A 20,677-nucleotide genomic window follows, 5' to 3' on the forward strand; every position below is an offset into this window, starting at 1 on the left:
CGACAACAGCGAAATGAAGGACCCTGCAGAAGAGGAACAGTTTCTTGAGTCCTGACCGATGAAACATGTCACTCCAACACAGCACGGCCGTTTTGTCCATAGCGTACCGACAGACTGAAGGCTTGCAGAGTGTCCGTTCGGATAATATAATAAATTAGTTTATCAAGGTAATGCATAAGTACTGTGAGAACACAAAACAGCCCTGAATGCATTTGATGATCTTTGGTTGTTGATCTTTTTCACCACAAAAGATTGAATAGCTCGTGTTGTGTCTTATATAAAATAAAATAAAAAGTCCACAAATACAAGTCATGAAGAAGACCCAACGCTACAGCAGTGCAGCCACGACCAGGGGAGGGTTTTGGAGCCACTAGAGCAAACGCACGAAAATCCAGTCCGTGTTCCCCTCCTCATTTTCAACAATGCGCTTTAAAATGTACGTGTGCTGCGTTGCGTCGATCAGCTCATCAGCCGGGACGGGGTGATCACTTATATATACAGCCGTTCTTCTATTTGTCCAAGCATCTTTGGTTGAGTAGCTGTTTTGTACCAGACAATCGATCAATGATATATTACTATGGCTTCTCTGGTTTTACCCCCCCTGCTTCTATTTACATTTACAAGTTATGAATGTCATCTCAATTCGTATGGCCTCTCCTGGAAATGTGCTTTTCAAAGAGCGGCACATTTCCTCGCACAGTGCGGGAGTCCTCTCAGAATGGACAAAACAACACATGGAAGTCTGGCTGACAGTTGGTAAAATGCAGAAAGTCTTTTAAAGCGAATGCTTGAGAAATAAAGACAAACATGCAGCATTATTTTTTTCTTCTTTTTGTTTAGTCTGTGGTGTTCAGCTTCTTTTTTTTTCTTTTTGGTTTTGTTTGTTCATCATCTTTACATTTTCCTTAACTGTTACTTTCGGCACCATCGATCTCTCTCTCTCTCTCTCGTTACCTACAGTATCTCCTTCCTTCTATCTTTCCTACTTTCTCCTTCACTCTTCTCTCTCTCTACATCTCTCTAGCTGCCTGTCAGTCAGTAGGGCCTCCAGACGGACTCATCCATGCGTCCGGAGGCGCTCATGGCCGTGGGGGAGTTGCTGTGGCTGCCGTCGGCCTCCACGCCCTCGCTCTGGCTGTTCAGCCCGGCGTTCATCAGGCTGTTGCCGCCGCCGGCGCCCCCCGCGGCCCCCGAGCAGGACAGGAGGCGGGTGGGGGAGCGCTCGCCGCCGGCGCCCCCCGGCGCCACCATGGAGAACTGGTAGGAGCCGGAGCCCGTGCCGTAGTACAGATAGGAGTTGGACTGGAAGTGACTGTTCTGGGTCTGGTTGCCCGGGTACGGCGGCGGCAGGTAGGTGTGGTACCGGGACGAGGCCGACATGCTGAGGCCGCCGATCCCCGAGCCGGAGCTGTTGGAGTAGGTGAACGCCCCCGGGTAGTGCATGCGAGGGTCCGAGAAGCGAGGGTCCGTCAGCGGCGACAGGGACGGGAACGGAGTCCTCTGGGGGAAGATGTCTGAAGTCGCTGCAGAGGAGAGAACACAAACACACACGGAGCATGTTAAATAACAGCACGAGACGGCAAACATCCTGGCATTAATGAGAACGGCTGCTATGAATATGAAACAGGGGGGGTCAGTTTTCTCATTTCCTCCCAGAAAAAAGGGGGCCACGTCCCCAAAATGGCGTCCCCCCCCCCCCCAAATCCCAGTCTCCAGAGCTCAAGTTTCTCGCGATATCCTTGGCCATGGAAATGTTTGCTCAAAGTAATGAACTGAGACATTTTTTTGCTTAATAACAGTCATCAACCACTGACAGCACATCATCCCACAGCTCCGTGCACAAGACTGAAGTTATGAAAGCGGCCCCCTCCTCGCCGTCGCAGCCTCCACAGCCGCTCCTTCAAAAAGGAGGCTGTTAATGCACTGCATTCTGTCCTCTTCTCAGAGGGATGAAACGAGGGATGAAAGGACACCATTGTCGGAGCAGAGGGGCGCTTTGTACAAACACCGACAGCTTGTTGTGCTGTTGTGCAACCCACCATAAATCACACAAAGGAGGCAAGCAGACAAACCATCCTGGACAGAGGAAGACAGAGGGAGGGAGGGTGGGCGGGACGGACAGAGGGAGGGAGGGGAAAAGAAAGGAATAAAAGGAAAAGAAAGAGTGTGTGTGTGTGTGTGTATATGTGCAGATGTGGCGCTGCAGCGTATCGATGTCTCAGGCCTGTCAGTGTTAACTGCCGGACCTTTCTGGAGGTGTAATCCCACAGGTAAAGCAAACTCCAGCTGCCGCTCCGCATGTTTCAATGCACACGCTTCCTAATTCATTCACCTGGCTGGCGAGACGGAAATAGAAATGTGGCTCGAGGTGTTTGACTCAGCACTTTCCTTCCTTGGGATTCGGGCCAGCTATAGTGTCACTGACTTATTTTCCTTAAGCGAAAAGCACCCATTATGGCCTCGTTCACTCAGCCGAGACGGCCTGCTGCATGCTGTTGGCTGACACATGAGGGGGACCTGCTGCCACCTGCTGTAGCATTGCAGTTTGAATCCCGGTGGCAGGGACAGTTGGGGACGACATTTAGTTTATATGTCATGAGCTCCTGGGCTAAAGTTAGTGCACAGCAAAACCCTCTGTGCTGATTTAACTCTCTTGGATAGTGTAAAAATGGAATTTACAAACACGCTCAGAGTTAAATTAGCATTGGGGATTTTACAGTATGATGCGTTGTGATTTTGTAGATCGGCTTTTTCCAGTAGTATATAGGACTTAGGAATTGGCTGGGTACAGCCTATGGTATATGCCTATTTTATTTTTTGATTAGTGAGATATTATCATGTGTTGTTCTCCGTTATTAGAGTACATTGACGGCAATCCGTCACCACAAATTGCTTGATTTGACTATGCAGTTCAGTGCATATTAGCAACAGTAGCACTGGGGGTCAATCGACCCCTCATATATTAGTAATAGTAAATAATTAATTACTTATAATAATTCATTACAAATACTGAAATTCACAGCTGTTCATCGAACTGACTGTCCTCTCTAGCAACAGGACAGAGACTAATTACAAAGTTAGAAGAACTAAGTTCCTTGCTTCTACTGATGTGTAAAATAATCTGTAAGATTTATCAGTAAGCGTGCTTCTTCTTTCCATTCTTTCATTCACTGTCTATTTCCAGCAACAATGCATCGTGACATTCGTTAGAATGCCAAATGCATCAACAACGCTTTGTTGGTGTCAGGCTGAGCACTCCTTCGGCCTTGTATCCGTTGTGAAATTCTCCTGGTTCTTGGAGTGAAACATGTCAAGGTGGCCTCCAACCAAGCCGAGACGCTCTGAGATTTTAGATATTACACATTATTGTGTATTATTATTTTATGCTTTAACTATTAAAAAATAGCAGATATACAAGCTCACAGCGCGGCACCGAGTGCCGCGCTGCGAGCTTGTAGATCTGCTATTTTTGAAAAATCTTGAAAATTTGAATTTTGACCTGATTCTATAAGTGTCTTTTGAATCCTTCTAAGATTTTTTGAAAAACCTATGTTTCTATGTCAGCAATCTGGCCAGCCATCGTCAAAGAAAAGGTCCTTTTCACATAACTGGAGCTCAGTCTGTTCTTGAGAGACTACCATGTCAGTGGCTCTCAAACTTTTTCATGTGAAGGACCCCCAAAATGATATGAATTTGGCCACGGACCCCCATCTCAAAATATTTAGTTCCAGGGACCACCCAGAAGCAAAATTTTAGTTACAAATGTTCGCTTAAAAAATACATATATTCAAAGATTTGCAAATATTTTCAAGACTTTTTCAAAAATAGCAGATATATTCTCTTCTGGCTTACGGTGGTTCGAAAATGGGCCAATGGTCATCACGGAGAACGCATGAAGAATATATAATGATGAAAATGTAACCTTCATGCATTGTTTTGTTTTTTTCTCTTTTTATTTTGTCTCGTCTTTGGCTCGGTTGTGTGTTTTTTTCCTTTTTGTTCTGTTTAATGTATATGTCTGATGTATGTTTCTGGGGTGGGGGGGAGAAGGGTGTGTGTTTGTTTTGTGTGGTATACTCATCTACAAAGCATAACCAATATTGTATAGATTCATTTGTATGCCTGTATGTCCTTAAAAAACCTGTATAAAACCAATAAACAGATAAAGAGAAAAAATAGCAGATATACAAGCTCACAGGGCGGCACCGTAGTTAAAGCGTTAAATAATGTTAGGCCTAAATTTGACTTATGATAGCTTATATCAAAATACAGTTCTACGTTGATGCCTGCACCTGCCACTTGTAAACATACGCACGCGCGCACGCACACCTGAATCTGTGCCATGTTTGTTTGTCTCTGTAGGTGGCTTTGATGGGCCTACTACTAACATCCGCATGACTGTGAAAGTGTAAAATGTAGATTTGGATGTCAGAGAAAAGAGAACTAGTGTTTGTGAAACAGCGAGCGCTTGCACGCCACAGCCCTGAGGGGAGAGGATGTCAAACTTGCGTGCCACACTCTTGTTGAAATGTCTTTTCCCTACGTCTGGAGAACTGGGTCCATTTTCAGCTACGAAAAGAAAATGTTCCTTTGCAATTTCCATTGCCTCTGCTATGATTTCTTTTCTTTTTTTCCCCCCCTCCAACACATTTCTGCAGTCCCATTTTCTCTTCTTTTTGGGGATGAGGGGGTTTGGTGGTAGTGGAGAAGGGGGTAAGGGGGGGGGGGCTGTTTCTTTTTCCAGCTTCCACCAGGCACCGGAGCCGGGCTCCATATCTGATTTCACGCAAGGAAAATCCAAGCCCTCAGCTGCTGTTGATTCGGGAGAAGTGAAGTCGGCCCGCTAATTCCTACCGGACTCCCAAAAAGTCTCTCTCTCTCTCTCTCTCTCTCTCTCTCTCTCTCTGTGTCTGTCTGTCTGTCTGTCTTAGCTAAATATAGGGTTCAGGGTGGAGCTGAGGAGGGGATCAGTGGCGTTTGGGAGTTGATGTCTCTGGCGGCTGCGACCCGCCCCACACATGATCTGCATTTAATTGGGAGTCGGTGGAAACGTGTTGGCTAAACTGCGGTGTGTGTGTGGGGGGGGGACAGACTGCTGTGTTCCGTCAGGGGAAACTGGACTGGACACTTATCACAACACCTTAATGGGGCTCGTGCAATGTCACCAGCTTGGACCCCAGCCAAGGCTAGTGCCACCACACCCCCTCCACATAGTAGCCTCTCTCTGTGGCACAGTGGCTCCCTCTAGAGGGGAGGCTCTCAAAAAACACTGCACCCTCCCCGAGACACACACACACACACACACACACACACACACACACACAGAAGCAAGAGCTTCTGGCACACACACACACACACACACACACACACACACACACACACACACACACACACACACACACACACACACACACACACACAGAAGCAAGAGCTTCTGGCAGGGTTTGATTTACTGGTGTGGGGTGGGGGAGATCCATGCCTCTGTTTTTGATATCATTTTTTTTTAATGTTCTATCCCTGCTTCTGGTCAGTGTTGAATACATGCATTTCCTTATGTCTGTCTGAAAAGTTTAATATTTACGTTGGACGAAATCTCTATTTTCACAATGAATATAAATAAATAGCGAAAATACCAGCTCAGAACACGTTGCATTTGCGACGTGTCTTGTGCATGTAGAACGGCTATTTCAATACACAACATTGTACATACTGTAGGGCTTAAGACGCAGTTAAGAATAAGCCCCCCCACCCCCTCCCCTCTCTGTTGTTTTACAAAACGAACCCTGGTTTCTTGCGACTGCGTTTCCTCCTCTTCAACCCGCGTCGCATATATCTTACCCCACCCTCCCTCCCCCACTCCCAGTGTAAGTACAGGCCTCAGTGTTGTGGCTGTGGTAAAAGTGGTGTATCTTTGGCAGAGGCAGAGAGGGTTCCTTCCTAACGGGGTCTATAGTAGCTGCCTTACAACCCTCTCTGCCGCGGCCCAGCCCCACACACAGGGGCGTCACAAGGGGTAGGAAAGTGGGACTGAGTTACTAGGGCCCAAGGTGGTGGAGGGGCCTTAATTATTTTATACTTTAGCTATTGAAATATAGCAGATATACAAGCTCACAGCGCGGCACCGAGTGCCGCGCTGCGAGCTTGTAGATCTGCTATTTTTGAAAAGTCGTGAAAATGTGTGCAAATCTTTGAATATATGTATTTTTTAAGCGAACATTTGTAACTCAAATTTTGCTTCTGGGGGGTCTCTGGAACTAAATATTTTGAGATGGGGGTCCGTGGCCAAATACATACCATTTTGGGGGTTTTAGAACCACTGCCATCGAAACATAGATTCCTTGTACCCAGGGCCCAGAATTTGGTGCGACACCCCAGCCCCACACATGATCCCCATTACGCTCAGCTGAAACGTGTTGAGTAAATTGCAGGGACAGAGAGGAGAGAGAGAGAGAGAGAGAGGGAAGGGATGGACCCCAGAGGGCTGGCTGGCACAGCCTGTCGTCCGTGTGATGTTCTCACTCCGTGAAGCAAGGTTTTATAGAGAACACAGTGTTCCATGTGCACCCTTTGCTCGCTGTCTTTGCCACACAGCAGCGCCAACAAGCGGCTGTTTAATTCTGTTACGCCAAGGGGGCGGGAGGGGGGAGAAGTTAACTTCCACGTCCCTGAGAAGTCCACTAGTCCACAGTCAAGCGTGTAACCCCGACCTGACAGGAGGTTTGCCTCATTTGGTTATGGGATGAAACTGATTTTGCGTTGTTAACACAAGGGGTGAGTTTGAGGCTGTCCACCTAGTGTGTGTGTGTGTGTGTGTGTGGTGGCTGCTGGCAATGGGGAGATGCAAATCCAGGGCGCTCACCTGTGAAGTGTTTACTCAGGGCTCGATGCAAACCGTGACGGCCAGCGCTCAGGGAATGGTGTCTCAGGCAAATGATTCGGGGGAGAGAAATAAAAGAGGCGAGCACAGAGAACCTGTGGATCGCCTAGCAACACTCCGCGACAGATTTACCATACCGTCCCCGCGTCCCCCACCCCCTCGTATTTCTAGAAGAAAGACGAGATAGTGCAACTAGTAGTTGTGGCTTTTAAAACGCACACATGAACCCTAGCGAGTAGCGACCTTATATTCTTGGGGGCGAACATTCGCCGAATGAATGTGGCATAGAGGGGGGGGGAAAGGAGGGGACCAAGTACAGACCCCTGGAGGACCCCGGACTGGTTGATCGACTATGAGGTTTATTGAGCGGTTAACTTTATGAGCACGCTGGTGTCTGTGTATAAATTATATATATCTGTGTATTTGTTTGAAAGGTACATGTCGTATCGTCGTTGTCGGGTGGAAACCTTGTATGTCCAAAAGCGTTCGTTTTGTATTTATCATTTAAAAAATGAACTAGTCTAGTGAAAACAGCCAATCTACAAGCACACAACGCCTCGCACTGTTTTCACTAGTTTTGTGCGACGGCCTTGTATGATGAAGCAAGGCTTCACTTAGCGAAAAAAAAACGTACAAATTTGAAACTTGGAGATACGAGGTTTCTCCCCGACAGTGATGATATAGTCCTTGTGGATAACCATGGAGAAACAATGAAACGCGATGCCGCTGGGGGGAAAAGCCAAAGAACAGGAGACCCAAATGAACACAAATGATCCACAGGTGTTTGTTTATGTAAGCACTCCGTGAGTGTGGGGACTCTGCATCATGTCCCATGCAAATGATAATCACCTATATGTACCGCGGCCGCGTGGCCAGCAACCCACCAGAGTCTCCTCCCGCGTGTCGGGCAGCGACCAGGGTATCATGTGATCACACAGGACTTTGCATGCGCGGCCCCGACTCCCAGCATGCAGTTTGAGCACGGCAATAGGGGACGTTGTTGTGATTACAGAAAGTCATGGGGATTTACCTAATGCGTCAACGAGCGAGATGTGATTGATCGGGGTTTTGAATTTGTTAACTAAATTCTTCCTGCAAGTTGCTATAGTGAAGATGTGGTCTGACCCTGCAGAACACGACGTGTGTGTTTTTGCTTGCCCAGGTGGTTTGTGTGCTGTGATCTTCGTACGCTGCAAGCGTCAAAATATGATCTATGATGGGGGTCTTCTTCAACAGGGAGTCTGTGACCCCTCCCAGTTACTACAAGTGATAGGATCATTTATTTTGCATTTTAACAACTTAATGGTCTTAATGGATGATATTTATAATGCTAAAACAAATCATATGGCTCTATATTGGCTCTTCTCTTCTGTTGTTGCACAAATGTTAAATGGTTGGTTTAGGCTACATTTTGTCATGAAGACATTAGATGCCGAGCTTGTAGATGTCTTCGCATTTGGGCTGTCCGTCCGTGGGGGCATGGCGGGGCATGGCGGGGGCCTGTTCCGCCAGTGAATGTTGAAGACCCGTGCGCTACAAGCATCATTATATCATCACTGTCGGGCACAAACTCCCTATCTCCCAAGATTCAAATGTATACGTTTTTTCATAAAGTATAGCCCTGCTTCATCATGCAAGACTGTCGCACAAGACCAGTGAAAATAGCCGATCTACAAGCGCACCATGCCTCGCAGGTCAGCTATTTTCACTATTTTTAGATCGTTTTTAAAATGATACATTTGGACATACAAGGTTTCCACCCGACAACGATGCTATGATCTATGACACACATTGGTCTCTCTGTGTCATTCTGCGCTGTTCTGGCGGGGTGGGATGGAATTTCCTGTGTAGGTCTTAAGATCTCAAACATGTGCCTTTACAACCGGCCTCTGTCAATCACAGCTTTTCACACCATAGTGAATATCGTGCTCTGCAGTGAATCTGTTACTCTTGCACAAGCAGTTGCTGTATGTAAATATGCCAATCCATACATTCTTTCCGAGTATTTGTGTTTGTGTAGCGTGTGTGTGTGTGTGTGTGTGTGTCTATGTGTGTGTGTGTGCGCGCGACTGCGCGTGTGTGTGTGCGCGTGCGTGTGTGTCTCCCGACATGAGATATCTGTCTAAACACCTGAACATGGCCAGAGCGCTCTCTCTGTCTTGTGGTCTGTAGAATGTAAAATGTAACAAAGAGCACTGTTTACCTATGATGTGTTGTTTTCACTGTTGCTACACTTAAAAATATCAAGTGTGAAGCCATAGTCATATTCATAGCTATGTATAGGTATTTGACATCGAAATTGATTTTTTTTTATCGCACAGCCCAGAAAGTAAAACATATAAGTGTTAAATTGAACGGTAATTACAATTTTACCTATCATGGACGATTTACCTTTCAGGCGAGTGGGCATGACCTTTGGGCAAGTAGAACATGACCTGTACTTGCCCGACGCGCAAGTGGCTAGCCTCTGAGACCTTAGTGTCAACCCCTGTATAGCCCAGGGGTGTAGTTGTCCCGATTTAAAATGTATCAAACATGGAACTGAAAGTTCCTATGATTGGCTGCTAGTTGCGCTGTTCTGACACCAGAAGCAACATGTTCTCCATAGGATTCCATTCTATTCCCCCCAACTTTTACATTTGATGTTCTTAACTTAAACATTGTCATAAATACTTTATGGTTCCTGTCGCTAGTTTAAAGCCTCGTTTCAATCACCATGATATGCGTTTCTTGAAAATATGGTCCAAGTTATGTTATATTTGATGTTATAGCAGGTATGCTGTAGGAGGGGCTTGTGATTATGGGCTTGTGATGATTCTTCTTTGTGTGCTTTATTTTTCGGCAAGACAATGTCCCATGTATCCCTGTGGTTGCACGTGACCGTTGGCAGCCAATAGCATTTGAGATGGTATCATTTCTACCAATGAACGTTGATTTCTACAATGATAGTGTCACCCATACAACGGCCAAAAAAGCTTCATTTGTGCAGCATAGAAACCAGAAACCAGTGGCTTTCCACTGTCCATGGTATATGGTATAGCCTATATACTATGTATGTATTTATGTAATGTGTATGGTGGGTGTGGGTGTGTGTGTCCTCAGCACAGTGTGAGCCGATGACTCAGCAGGTCTTGGTGTGGTGAGGTGGATTCTGGGAAGGGGACGTGTCGTGTACACAACTGAAGGAGGGCTGTTTGGGCCGCTTGAAAGTGCCAAGTCACCAAGACAAGAGTGAAAGAAGGAGCGTGGGTGGCGGTGGGGAGGGGAGGGGGCGTATAAGAATGTACCGAGACGCAGCAGCAGAGCCCCGAGGTCCAAGTGAACACGCTAAGAAATAAAAAAAACTAAAAAAAAAAACATCCCAATGGGTGGCACATGCACCACCGTGCCCCCCTCACCAGTTGCCAAGCTAGGTTTTTTTGCCACATTGAAGAGATGACAGATTGACTGCTAAATGAGAAGAAACACACTGGAAAATGTCTCGTTTGTCCCGAGATGCTCTTGAAGACGTTCGGGTTTGGATGGAGAGTGAATTGACTTTGGCCGGTATTCTGTACACAGTCCAACGCTCTTCAATCACCTCCTCTGTGTTTCTCCAGGCTGTGTTTTTCTCACACTTGTAATTAAGGCCGTTAACGTGCTGCTAGCCACACCCACACTTTCTTGCTTTGCCCACTCGTTCACTTACTGGGGAAGCAACGGGCAGAGTGGGAAGAGTTAAGTCCCGACAACAAGGCCAGCTAACTGGAAGCTCTTTTTTTCTTCTTCTTCTCATCAACGTGTGCTCACGCACAAGCGGGCGCACGCATGCACGCACACACACAACCTTCCTCAAATTCACATAAACTTTGGGGTCAACCGAGGACAACATCATGTTTGTGTTTAGTGTTGTTTTGAGGAAAGGTGAAGCTATCAGGGAAGCACAGAGAGCATAGTAAACACTGAGACCTGCATGCAGACAGAGAGGCGCATGCTCGTAGTCACTGTGTAGTGGTGGGTACTATTGATACCACTTTAGTTGTGGGTACGGAGATATTGTACTTTATTGCAGAGCATATATTGAGCTTTGAGCTTCATGCAATAGTTTTAGTTAACCAGTAGTGGTCTTACCCAACCATATACTGTACACTATCATTCAGAGTACTTCAAATGCTTACTTAAAAAAAGTTATGGATTGGAGCTTTAACCACTTAAAGGAGAATTCCGGTCTAAATGGCTTGCTTACCTCGAAATCTGATTCCTATTGGATTCAATGCGATTCTGAGGTCTCGTGAGACGAGATTTCGAACGTGAGTAACGTTTTACGGAAGAATCTCAACAATGGCGTAAGCCTGGAGTATAATGTTAACTTGTTGCTACATCTATGGTGTGTGTATGAAGGGCAGATATGAGCCAAAAAAATATATATATTTGATTGATTTTAAAACAATGGAAATAAGCGGATTTGTCCACTGCTCCCGTTGTGGGCTGTGGTGGGGTCGGCCAAAATGGACAATATTACGGTTTAAAAAAAGAATAACATCTCGACCTGTTTTTTGGGAGACTAACAACAAAATAAGGTAAGAAACATAGACTGTAAAAAAAATATGGACGAAGCGAAGCCATTGCTTTCTATGCTGCGAAAATGACGTTTTTTTGTTCCTTGTATGGGTGTCGCCATCATTGTTTGAAAGATACTCCAGGAATCACAAGGAATGCTATTGGCTGCCAACGGTCACGTGGAACCGCAGGGATACATGGGAGAATGTGGTCGGAGCCTCCTGAAATAAAGCACACGAAGAAGAACACAGCCGGCTGGTATCAGCTTAGTTGGCCACGCCCCCCGCAACTTTATCATCAAGTTTAACATAAATGGGACCATATTTGCTCAAAACGCATATCATGGTGATTGAAAGGGAGTTTTTCGCTAGCGACAGGAACCATAAAGTATTTATGACAACGTTTATTAAGGTTAGAAAATCAAAGGGGAAAACGAATGGGGTCCAATGTAGACAAATTATTTTTGGTACCTGGCGGGGGGAAAACAGCGCAACTAGCGGCCAAACATAGGAAGTTTTAGTTCCGTATTGGATTCGTTTTAAATCGGCGGAACTATGCCCCTGGTAAGAAAGCCATCTAGACCGGAATTCTCCTTTAAACCCCAGCATCCGTATTGTGAAGAAAGCGCGTTGTGTTGCACCGTGATGTGAGCTTGTAGATCTGCTATTTTCAGAGGCACTACGGGCAACCATTACAGGGTTTCAGTGGTTAAATCCCAACCGCTCCAGTGGAGCAGCGCTATAAGCCTGTGGTTGTACCATGGGCAGCTCCCAGGCGTGAATGTGTGTCTGTATATTATGAAGCAAGCAGGGCGTTGCTGGAACACAGCTAAACCTACCCTAAAATAAATAAACAAAAATGAATAGAAATGGAGGTTGCATTCTTTCTTACCTGACCATGGTCTCAGGTCTTCCTCCACCTTACAAGTCTTCAGAGATGAGGTCTCCATGGGCTCTGGCCACAGGCCTCCTAGCAAAACACATCGTATAGGACTGGATTAACTTCTGGCTTCTATACTCGGCAGTGTTGATTTCGTCAACTAAAACTATGACGAAAAATGTTTGTCGACTGTGTTATTTTCACTGACGAAAACTAAATGAAAACTAAACAAATACTAAGCTGTGGTGACTAAAACTAAGACTAAATATATTGACAATTTCGTCAACAAAATAAAAACTAGACTAAAACGTTAGGGAGGGACTAGTGGAGAAGAGAGTCATTTTATGTTTGGTTGCTCTCAAGTGTTGCGTGCTGAAAATAGCCGACGCGTTGTGAGCTTGTAGATCTGCTATTTTCAGCACACAACCAAGTGTAAAATCAGTCATTACGATGCCATCAAGGCCTGCCAAAATACATTTTAGTCGACTAAATCAACTGTAGATTTAGTCGCCTAAAATCTTATGATATTTAGTCGACTAAAATTAGACTAAAACTAAAACTTTTCAGGTGACTAAATTATAACTAAAACTAAATGACATTTTATTCAAAAGACTATGACTAAAACTAAATCAAAATTTGCTGTCAAAAACAACACTGATACTCGGTACTGGAAAGGGATGGGATGATATGAATATTTCATATCACGATTATTGTGACCAAAGGAATCACAATGTATCGTGTATTATCACGATGATCAAAATATCCCCAACATCCATTAACCTGGGGGGCGGAACATTGGCAAAGAGATTTGGTACAAGTATGTCGGGAGTGGCTTATTGTCGGTATCAGCCGGTAACACGCGGGAGTCTGTCCCCGTTACAATGCGCTAGACCCCTGGGAGATGGACTGCTGAGGTGGAGCGCCACACCTACCATCAGCTCCTAGTACTTGCCGCACGACTTGCCAAGCCGTGCTACTCATACGCTGAGTTGGCGGTGCCCGGAATCGAACCCATGACCTTGCGGTACAAAGGCGAGAGCTCTACCGACTGAGCTACCCGGGCACTAGAGATTTGGTAGAGGGTGGAAAAAAAAGACAATTATCAAGTACGTATGTTATAAGGACATTATAGAGGGTTTAAATGGTACTGGATATGCAGCTCGGCAAATAAAAGGTGAATTGATCCCAGTGCATGACGGAGGACGAATCTCCACGATACGATTATCGTGAGTGTTTTTTATCACGATAAACGATAATATCGCTTATCGTCCCATCCCTAATTATATTCAGGTACTGGGTACAACTACATGTAAGTCGGTGGGGGAGGGGGGGATATCGCCAGGGGCAGGGTAGGAATGCAAAATTTCAATATTATATTATTATTATTGTGAGGCTCGTAGCGTGTGTCAGGTGTGTGTGTGTGTGTGTGTGTGTGTGTGTGTGTGTGTGTGTGTGTGTGTGTGTGTGTGTGTGTGTGTGTGTGTGTGTGTGTGTGTGTGTGTGTGTGTGTGTGTGTGTGTGTGTGTGTGTGTGTGTGTGTGTGTGTGTGTGTGTGTGTGTTACGAAGAAGTGGGGAGTCTACAGTATATACCGTCGAAATGTAAAAAAGCGCGTTCCTGGAATGTGACGCACACGTCAAAGATGTCTGGACATCTGGAGGGTCTGGAGAAGTGTCATCCTGTGACAGGTCTGTGCCTCCGCTGGCCCGTAGTGAGCAATAGGAAGAGGGAGAGGTGGGGGGGGGGGGGGGGGGGGGGGGGTTCTTCTCACCAGTGTGAGATGGGGCTTGGGAAAGCATGCTTGATAGGCCCATGGGAGATATTTTTGGGGGTCTTTTGGCAGGGGCTGGGGGGCAGCCGGGGTCTTTGGTGACCCATCCAACAGGCAGGGGCGGCACAAGGGGGGAGGAAAGTGGGACTAAGTTACTAGGGCCCAAGGTGGAGGGGGCCTTCGTTATTTTAGCTATTGAAAAATAGCAGATATACAAGCTCACAGCGCGGCACCGAGTGCAGCGCTGCGAGCTTGTAGATCTGCTATTTCTTTGAAAAATTGTGAAAATGTGTGCAAATCTTTGAATAAATGCATTTTTTTTAAGCGAACGTTTGTAACTCAAATGTTGCTTCTGGGGGGGTCCCTGGAACTAAATATTTTGAGATGGGGGTACGTGGCCAAATACATATCATTTTGGGCGTCCTTCACAACATGAAAAATGGTTTGAGCACCACTGACATAGAAACATCGTTTTTTTTTAAACCTTAGGATTTTAACTATTCAAAGACTTGCGCAAAATGTTCACGATTTTTCAAAAATAGCAGATCTACAAGCTTGTATATCTTCTATTTTTCCAATAGTTAAAGCACCCATCAGGGCCCAGGATTTGCGGCGACACCCCTGGGTGTCCCTCTCTGCTGCTGCTGCTGGCCCGGTGCGTGGGACCCAGGTTCGCACTCGCAGGCCACACCGCAGGAGGCCTGGCGATTTGACATGCAAATAGTGGCCTGTTTGCTCTCGGTCTGAGACGCTGCAGTTTGTTACAAGCCAACCTGCACGAACCACCGCGGTGTGCAAGCCTCAAACACAACGTGTGGTTTTGGAGCTTTTTAGCCTTGTGTGTGCGTACAGTACACGCAGAGCGTGCACGAGAGAGAGAGAGAGAGAGAGAGAGAGAGAGAGAGAGCTTCATTTTCAAAATGCTGTTTCTGCCTCCCGAGTGCTGTGTTCCATGTTATATAGACCAGGGGTCTTCAGCAGGGGGTCCGGGACCCCTAGGGGGTCCTCAGAGTTACTACAGGGGGTCCTCGAAATCTTTGAGTGATAGAAACTTTTTTTTCTCCTTTTTTACCATTTGAACCCCAGCGTCCATATTCTGAGAACTTTAGCCAAAAATAGCCGATCTACAAGAGCTTGTAGATCTGCTATTTTCGGCAAAGCGCTTTGGTGTAAAGGGTAAAAAGAGCAGACTAAGTACAGAGTGAAAGGTCAAGTTTATCAAGTATTGACGGTTCAAGCGGTTAAATATCTGAAAACACAAATTGACATGAATCCAAAATAAACTGATGATCGTGCTGTCAAACGATGAAACTATATGGAATCTATGAACCGGTTGTGGGGGTCCCTGTTTCATCTCTCTCTCAACTAAGGGGTCCTTGGCCTGAAAACGTTGAAGACCCCTGCCATAGAGCCAAGAGGGAGAAGACAGAAAAAAACCTGGATGTTATGCAACCACTGCGGGGGCAATTATACTGTTATTCTGTTCTCATGTTAGGCTTAATATCTTAATGGGTGGGGGGTGGTGGTGGTGGTGGGGGGCACGTCGCAGCCGTGTTGTGCGGTGTGCGGTATCATACGGCACTGTACTGTACCGTAAACCTCCTGAAAAAGCCCCCCCTGGACCGGCCGTTATGGTGACCTAGAATGAGGCTGTTATAGGGGGGATTGGGGGGGTGGGGGTCTCGAGGCCGTCCACCCGCAGCCGCACGGAGCTCCACTTCCCTTGGAGCTCCTCCACTTCCTCCGCACAGACCCAAATCAGCACTCAGCCACTGAGAGGGTCCGGCACCGCCGCGGTCCTCACAATGGCAAATTCTTACGCATAAATGGCCTTATTCAGAGAGAGAGAGAGAGCGGGGCTCGCGAGCAGCTGGTGCGATTCGCTCAAGAAAATAAACATTTCCTTCAAATATTTTGATTGGCCGGCAGACAACGTCAATAGCAGGGGCACAGATTACCCCTGTTAATAAGAGGTGCTGCCCTGCCTGGGCGGAGCCACAGATTAGGGGAAAAGGCTGTAGGAGGAAGAGCTGCGGCGCTGCGTCACTAATAAGCGGCTTTGTGGTTGTCGGCCGAGGCGGGTCGTTTTGGTGGAGGACACAAATCAACACGTATTGCTGCTTTTTTTCTTTCTTTTTTTTTTGAAGCGCGTGCAGAGATGAAAGGGTGGGCGGGTGATGTTTTAAGCCATTTAGAGCTGGAGTTGTGTTATACTTTAGCTATTGAAAAATAGCAGATAAACAAGCTCACAGCGCGGCACCGAGTGCAGCGCTGTGAGCTTGTAGATCTGCTATTTTTGAAAAGTATTGACTTTTTTGTCGTTGCAAATCTTTGAACGTATTTTTTTCAAAGCAAACTTTTGTAACGCAAATCTCTGCTTCCGGGGGTCCCTGGAACAACATATTTTGAGATGGGGGTCCGTGCACAGCCAAATACATGTGATTTTGAGGGTTCCTTGACATGACAAAGTTTGAGAGCCACTGATTTAGAAGAAGGATTTACAGAATCGGGTCAAAAATATTCAAATACTTGCACAAATGTCCATGTTTTTTCAAAAATAACAGATCTACAAGCTACAAGCTTTTTTTCACTAATTTAAGCATAAAGTAATGGTAAAAGTAATAATGCGTTTCCGGTCTAAGCGGGTTAACCAAAATGGCGTCCGTCCGTCCGTCCCGTACGTCCGTCCGTCCTCGTGACTCCGCGGATTCAGCAGCGCCTCTGAGACGTCGTGTATAACGCTAGCTGCCATAATGAAGCGTGTCATTGAGACACAGTGAATGCCGGGCCTTGTGCTGGCTTCCTGTTTCGCTTAGGCCTTAGGCGTCGCAACGGAGAGACGGAGAGAGAGAGAGAGAGACAGAGAGAGAGAATGTGAGGGAGAGAGAGGAGAGAAAGACGCCAGAGAGAGAGAGAGAGAGAGTGAAAAAGGGAGAGCGTGTTTAGTGAGGGAAAGAACACGGCCTTGGCTCAGATATGTGGGACATTTGATATGTCTTTTGAACCCTCACTTATAACATGAGCAAAAACAAACACATGGGCTGAAAAATCCTATGTACTCTTTTTGAGAGCCCTTGCCTCTCCCCCCCTCCCCCCTCCTCCCTTCCTCTCTCTCTCCCCCAGACTCAATAGAGACTGTTCATGGCACACATGTAGTTTCTGTAATTGCTGAAATGTAAAACTCGGCCCCGACTCTGATGTGAAATTATAACTTACACAAACAGTCAGGGTCTGGTGAAAAGGGAGAAGGAAGAAAAAAAAATCTCACTTCTTTTTCTTTCTTTTTCGACGAGGAGGTGGCTTCAAAAGATTTTTTTTTTCGACTTTTTTTTTATTTTTATTAAAGAACAAAAACATTTTCAGTTTGAATTATTCATCTCATAGGTCACAAAAGGAGAATAACCACAAGTGAAGCTTTTCAGGCACCATAACAAATAAACTCCATGGCGGGCCATTGACATATTATGTAAATACGTGCTCTGAAAAAGGAAAACAGAATGTATTTTTTTTAAACTGCTCCAGTCCAGAACCAATGCTACGTTCTAGCTCTGGTTGCGTTGGCCTCGGAGCGAACCCGCCTTGCGTCCTGCTCTGGGGTTCTGGCAACACATCAGCATGAAACCAATTGGTTGTGACAGCCGTGTTACGCGGTGCGTTCTCTCCGAGTCCACGCTGCTGCTGCTGCTAAGCTACCTGACGGCGTTTGATTCCCCCGCCCCTTCCTCTCGCTTCTAATTGGCCGATCGCGGTGTCATTCATTCTGCGGATGTGTGAATTGGGCCCAAGCGGCCCAAGCGGCCGCATGCGGCGGGATAGCAGTCAGAGCGCTATAGCCCTGACTTTGGGGGGCCGGGCCGCTTGTTTATGTGGAGTAAACAGTGTGGTCACTGTGGACAGGGAGGGGAGGGAGGCGCCTTGTTGGGCCGGTCCTCCATCAAATAGGACTTTCACAGCTTAAAGTCCAGTCCAGAGGCTAAACCACAGGCTGAACTTTTCTGTAAGAGAGCGGCTACTGCAGAATGTGTGTCAGTGGTATCGGGGAGAGACGCGAGGTCCAAACAGCTGAGACGTTAAGAGGAGACAATCCGATGTACAGTATCGGTTTGGACGATATATTTACTTATTCGGTATTGACAATTTATGTCGCTGATTTTCTTTTTACAACTTTCAACCTGGCGTCCCTATTTTGGGCACGTCATTATCGTCCATTTGATTGAATTTGCACCTTTTGATCAAACGTTGTGTAAAACATCAGCAAACTGGTGGTGTACGACGCCGCAAATCTGGCATCGCTCGGCCTCTAATTAAAAGATTATATTGTCTTTTCGGAGGCGTTCTGCTGCCTGTTTTGGAAACACTATACACGAAAACACTGGCTGAAGAAGCTATAGTCCAAAATATGAAATCTGTGAGTACACGTTGGATGTGGGAAAAGTACCGCTATCTCTGTGCTGTAATGTAGCGTTTTGTATTGCTCTATTATACGCAAAATGATGTATCATCATCTACGAAAGGTTCAACCGAACCTGTATCGCTAAGAGGGATTTGCACTAATGGCACACAGTGTGGGTGTACCATTTCACCACATCACGTTACACACGCACACGCACACACCTCGAGACACAGACAGACACACACACATATGTTTTTACCTTGGGCCCTCATCAAAGCGCTGAACACTTGACTAAATGGCGGAACGTTATGCTAGTGTCTGATATTCATCTTCGGCGGCGGAGAACACACACAGGTGTTGGAACAAATAGCATGTTAAATGATACCACCTCAAAAAGTGCCAGGGTTTTCTTTCTGGGTGATTAAATTGATGCTATATTTCTTCTTTTTTTCTCTCTTTTTTTTTTTTCTCCCCCCCCCCTCCCCCCCCCCCCCCCCTCCTCCCTTCCTCCCCCTCCTCTCTGTTAAAACACATTTAAGTTAAAGGAGACGCTTTCGTCTGGGCCGTCTGTTAGAGGCTGTGCCAGGGGCTTGTTGAGTTTTGTCTGCTTTTAAAAATGTGTTGAAGGAACGTTGGAATCTTCAAAGTATCATTTCTTTCCCCTCTTTTCTTTTTCGTTCCTCGCACCTTGCTGAAATCAAATTTGGTCTCGTGTCCTCGCTTTTCATACGGCTGGAACGGACCGTGTATATACACTACAAATGAAATTACATGAAATATCACGGTTAAACACTTTCAACCTGGTGTCCCGGTTTTCGACATGTCAATATAAAGCCAACATTTTCAAAATGCATAGTTTCCTACAGCCACAATTCCAAAAACAGATAAAATAGCAGATCTCCAAGCTCACAATGTGAGCTTATAGCTGACAAAGTTTGCGCTTCTTACAATGCAGTCTAGAAAAGGGCTTTAAACTGCAATCCGTCAATCTGAACTTCATGCAGTACCTCTTGTCAACCAGTAGTAGTCGACAACCACAGGTAGCAGGTGGACCGACTACTTAATTTGTTGTATTAACACACTCTACCATACAGATTGGTCCAAAATGTTTTAATCACTAAAAGTTATGGATTTCAGCTTCAGGTGATCAAACAGTGATAAAACTACATTCTCTAGTCTAAACCTATGGGGGGAAAAACTAGGCCTACATAAATTACACTTATACCTCGCCTACACTTCCGCCTCTTGAGGTTTTCAGAAAACCTGTAGAACACTTTTGTTCTCAATTGTCTGATTGTCAGTTTTGTTTGACTGACTCTAGTAGGAACCGCACAGGGCTAACCACACACAAACACTTGTAACGTGCACACGACACGTGCACACCACACAATCAGACACACATGCACGCGCGCGCACACACACACGCACACACACTCCCCGTGCCCCTTTGCTGAGGATTACTCCACATGTCTACCAGGCTCACCTGTGGCCACGGTTGAACAAAAACAAGTGGTGAATATGGCATCTGCCAGCATGCAGGAATCCTGTCACTGCTTGCACTGTAATGAGCTCTTAATTACCCTGTCTGTCTGGGGCACCGGCTTGCAACACTGGCACGTAACTTTTCGGAGAGCGTGTGTGCGTGTGCGTGTGTGTGTGTGTGTTTGTATTTGTTGCACGCCTATCAGGGACATGCTGGGCCCCTGATTCAGCCCGGGAAAAATAGTTGGAGAGGGCCTCATTGCACGCTATAGAGAGAGATCTCTCACTCTATAGCGCTGCTGCTACTTTGCCATTTCAGATCATGACAAGTGACAAGCCAGTGGGCCAATTACATGAGTTATATTTCGTCGTTGTCGGGTGGAAACCTTGTATGTCCAAAACCGTTTGTTTTGTATTTATCATTTTAAAAATGATTTAAACCAGTGAAAACAGCCGATCTACAAGCACACAACGCCTCGCACCGCGAGGCGTTGTGTGCTTGTAGATCTGCTGTTTTCACTACTTTTGTGCGACGGCCTTGTATGATGAAGCAGGGCTTTGCTTTGCGAAAAAAATTACAAATTTGAAACTTGGAGATACGAGGTTTCTGTTCGGGAGTTGTCCCGCTTTTCCCAATGGCCAGCACGTCCCTGACGCCTATGGTGTAATCGTCTGTGTGCGTGCGTGTGTGTGTGTGTGTGTGTGTGTGTGTGTGCCTGCCTATGTGTGTGTTCTGA

At 46.2% G+C, this 20,677-nt stretch overlaps 1 protein-coding gene across 3 annotated transcripts in view; it reads right to left on the reverse strand.

Annotated features, from left to right (window-relative positions):
• Positions 1-1,035: 1,035 nt before the first annotated feature.
• Positions 1,036-20,677, reverse strand: part of runx3 (RUNX family transcription factor 3) — a gene marked incomplete at both ends in the record, with an annotated part of 84,538 nt that continues 64,896 nt past the window's right edge. For 2 of the 3 annotated variants that reach the window (XM_080751329.1, XM_080751331.1), the window contains 2 exons: positions 1,036-1,523; positions 12,308-12,385. In XM_080751329.1, the coding sequence (XP_080607455.1) occupies positions 1,036-1,523; positions 12,308-12,385 (566 nt within the window). The remainder of the gene's footprint in view (positions 1,524-12,307; positions 12,386-20,677) is intronic. The other variant, XM_080751330.1, reaches the window with a different exon arrangement.

The sequence above is a fragment of the Nannobrachium achirus genome (genome assembly GCF_963921795.1).
Source record: "Nannobrachium achirus genome assembly, chromosome: 20".
Taxonomy (NCBI): domain Eukaryota; kingdom Metazoa; phylum Chordata; class Actinopteri; order Myctophiformes; family Myctophidae; genus Nannobrachium; species Nannobrachium achirus.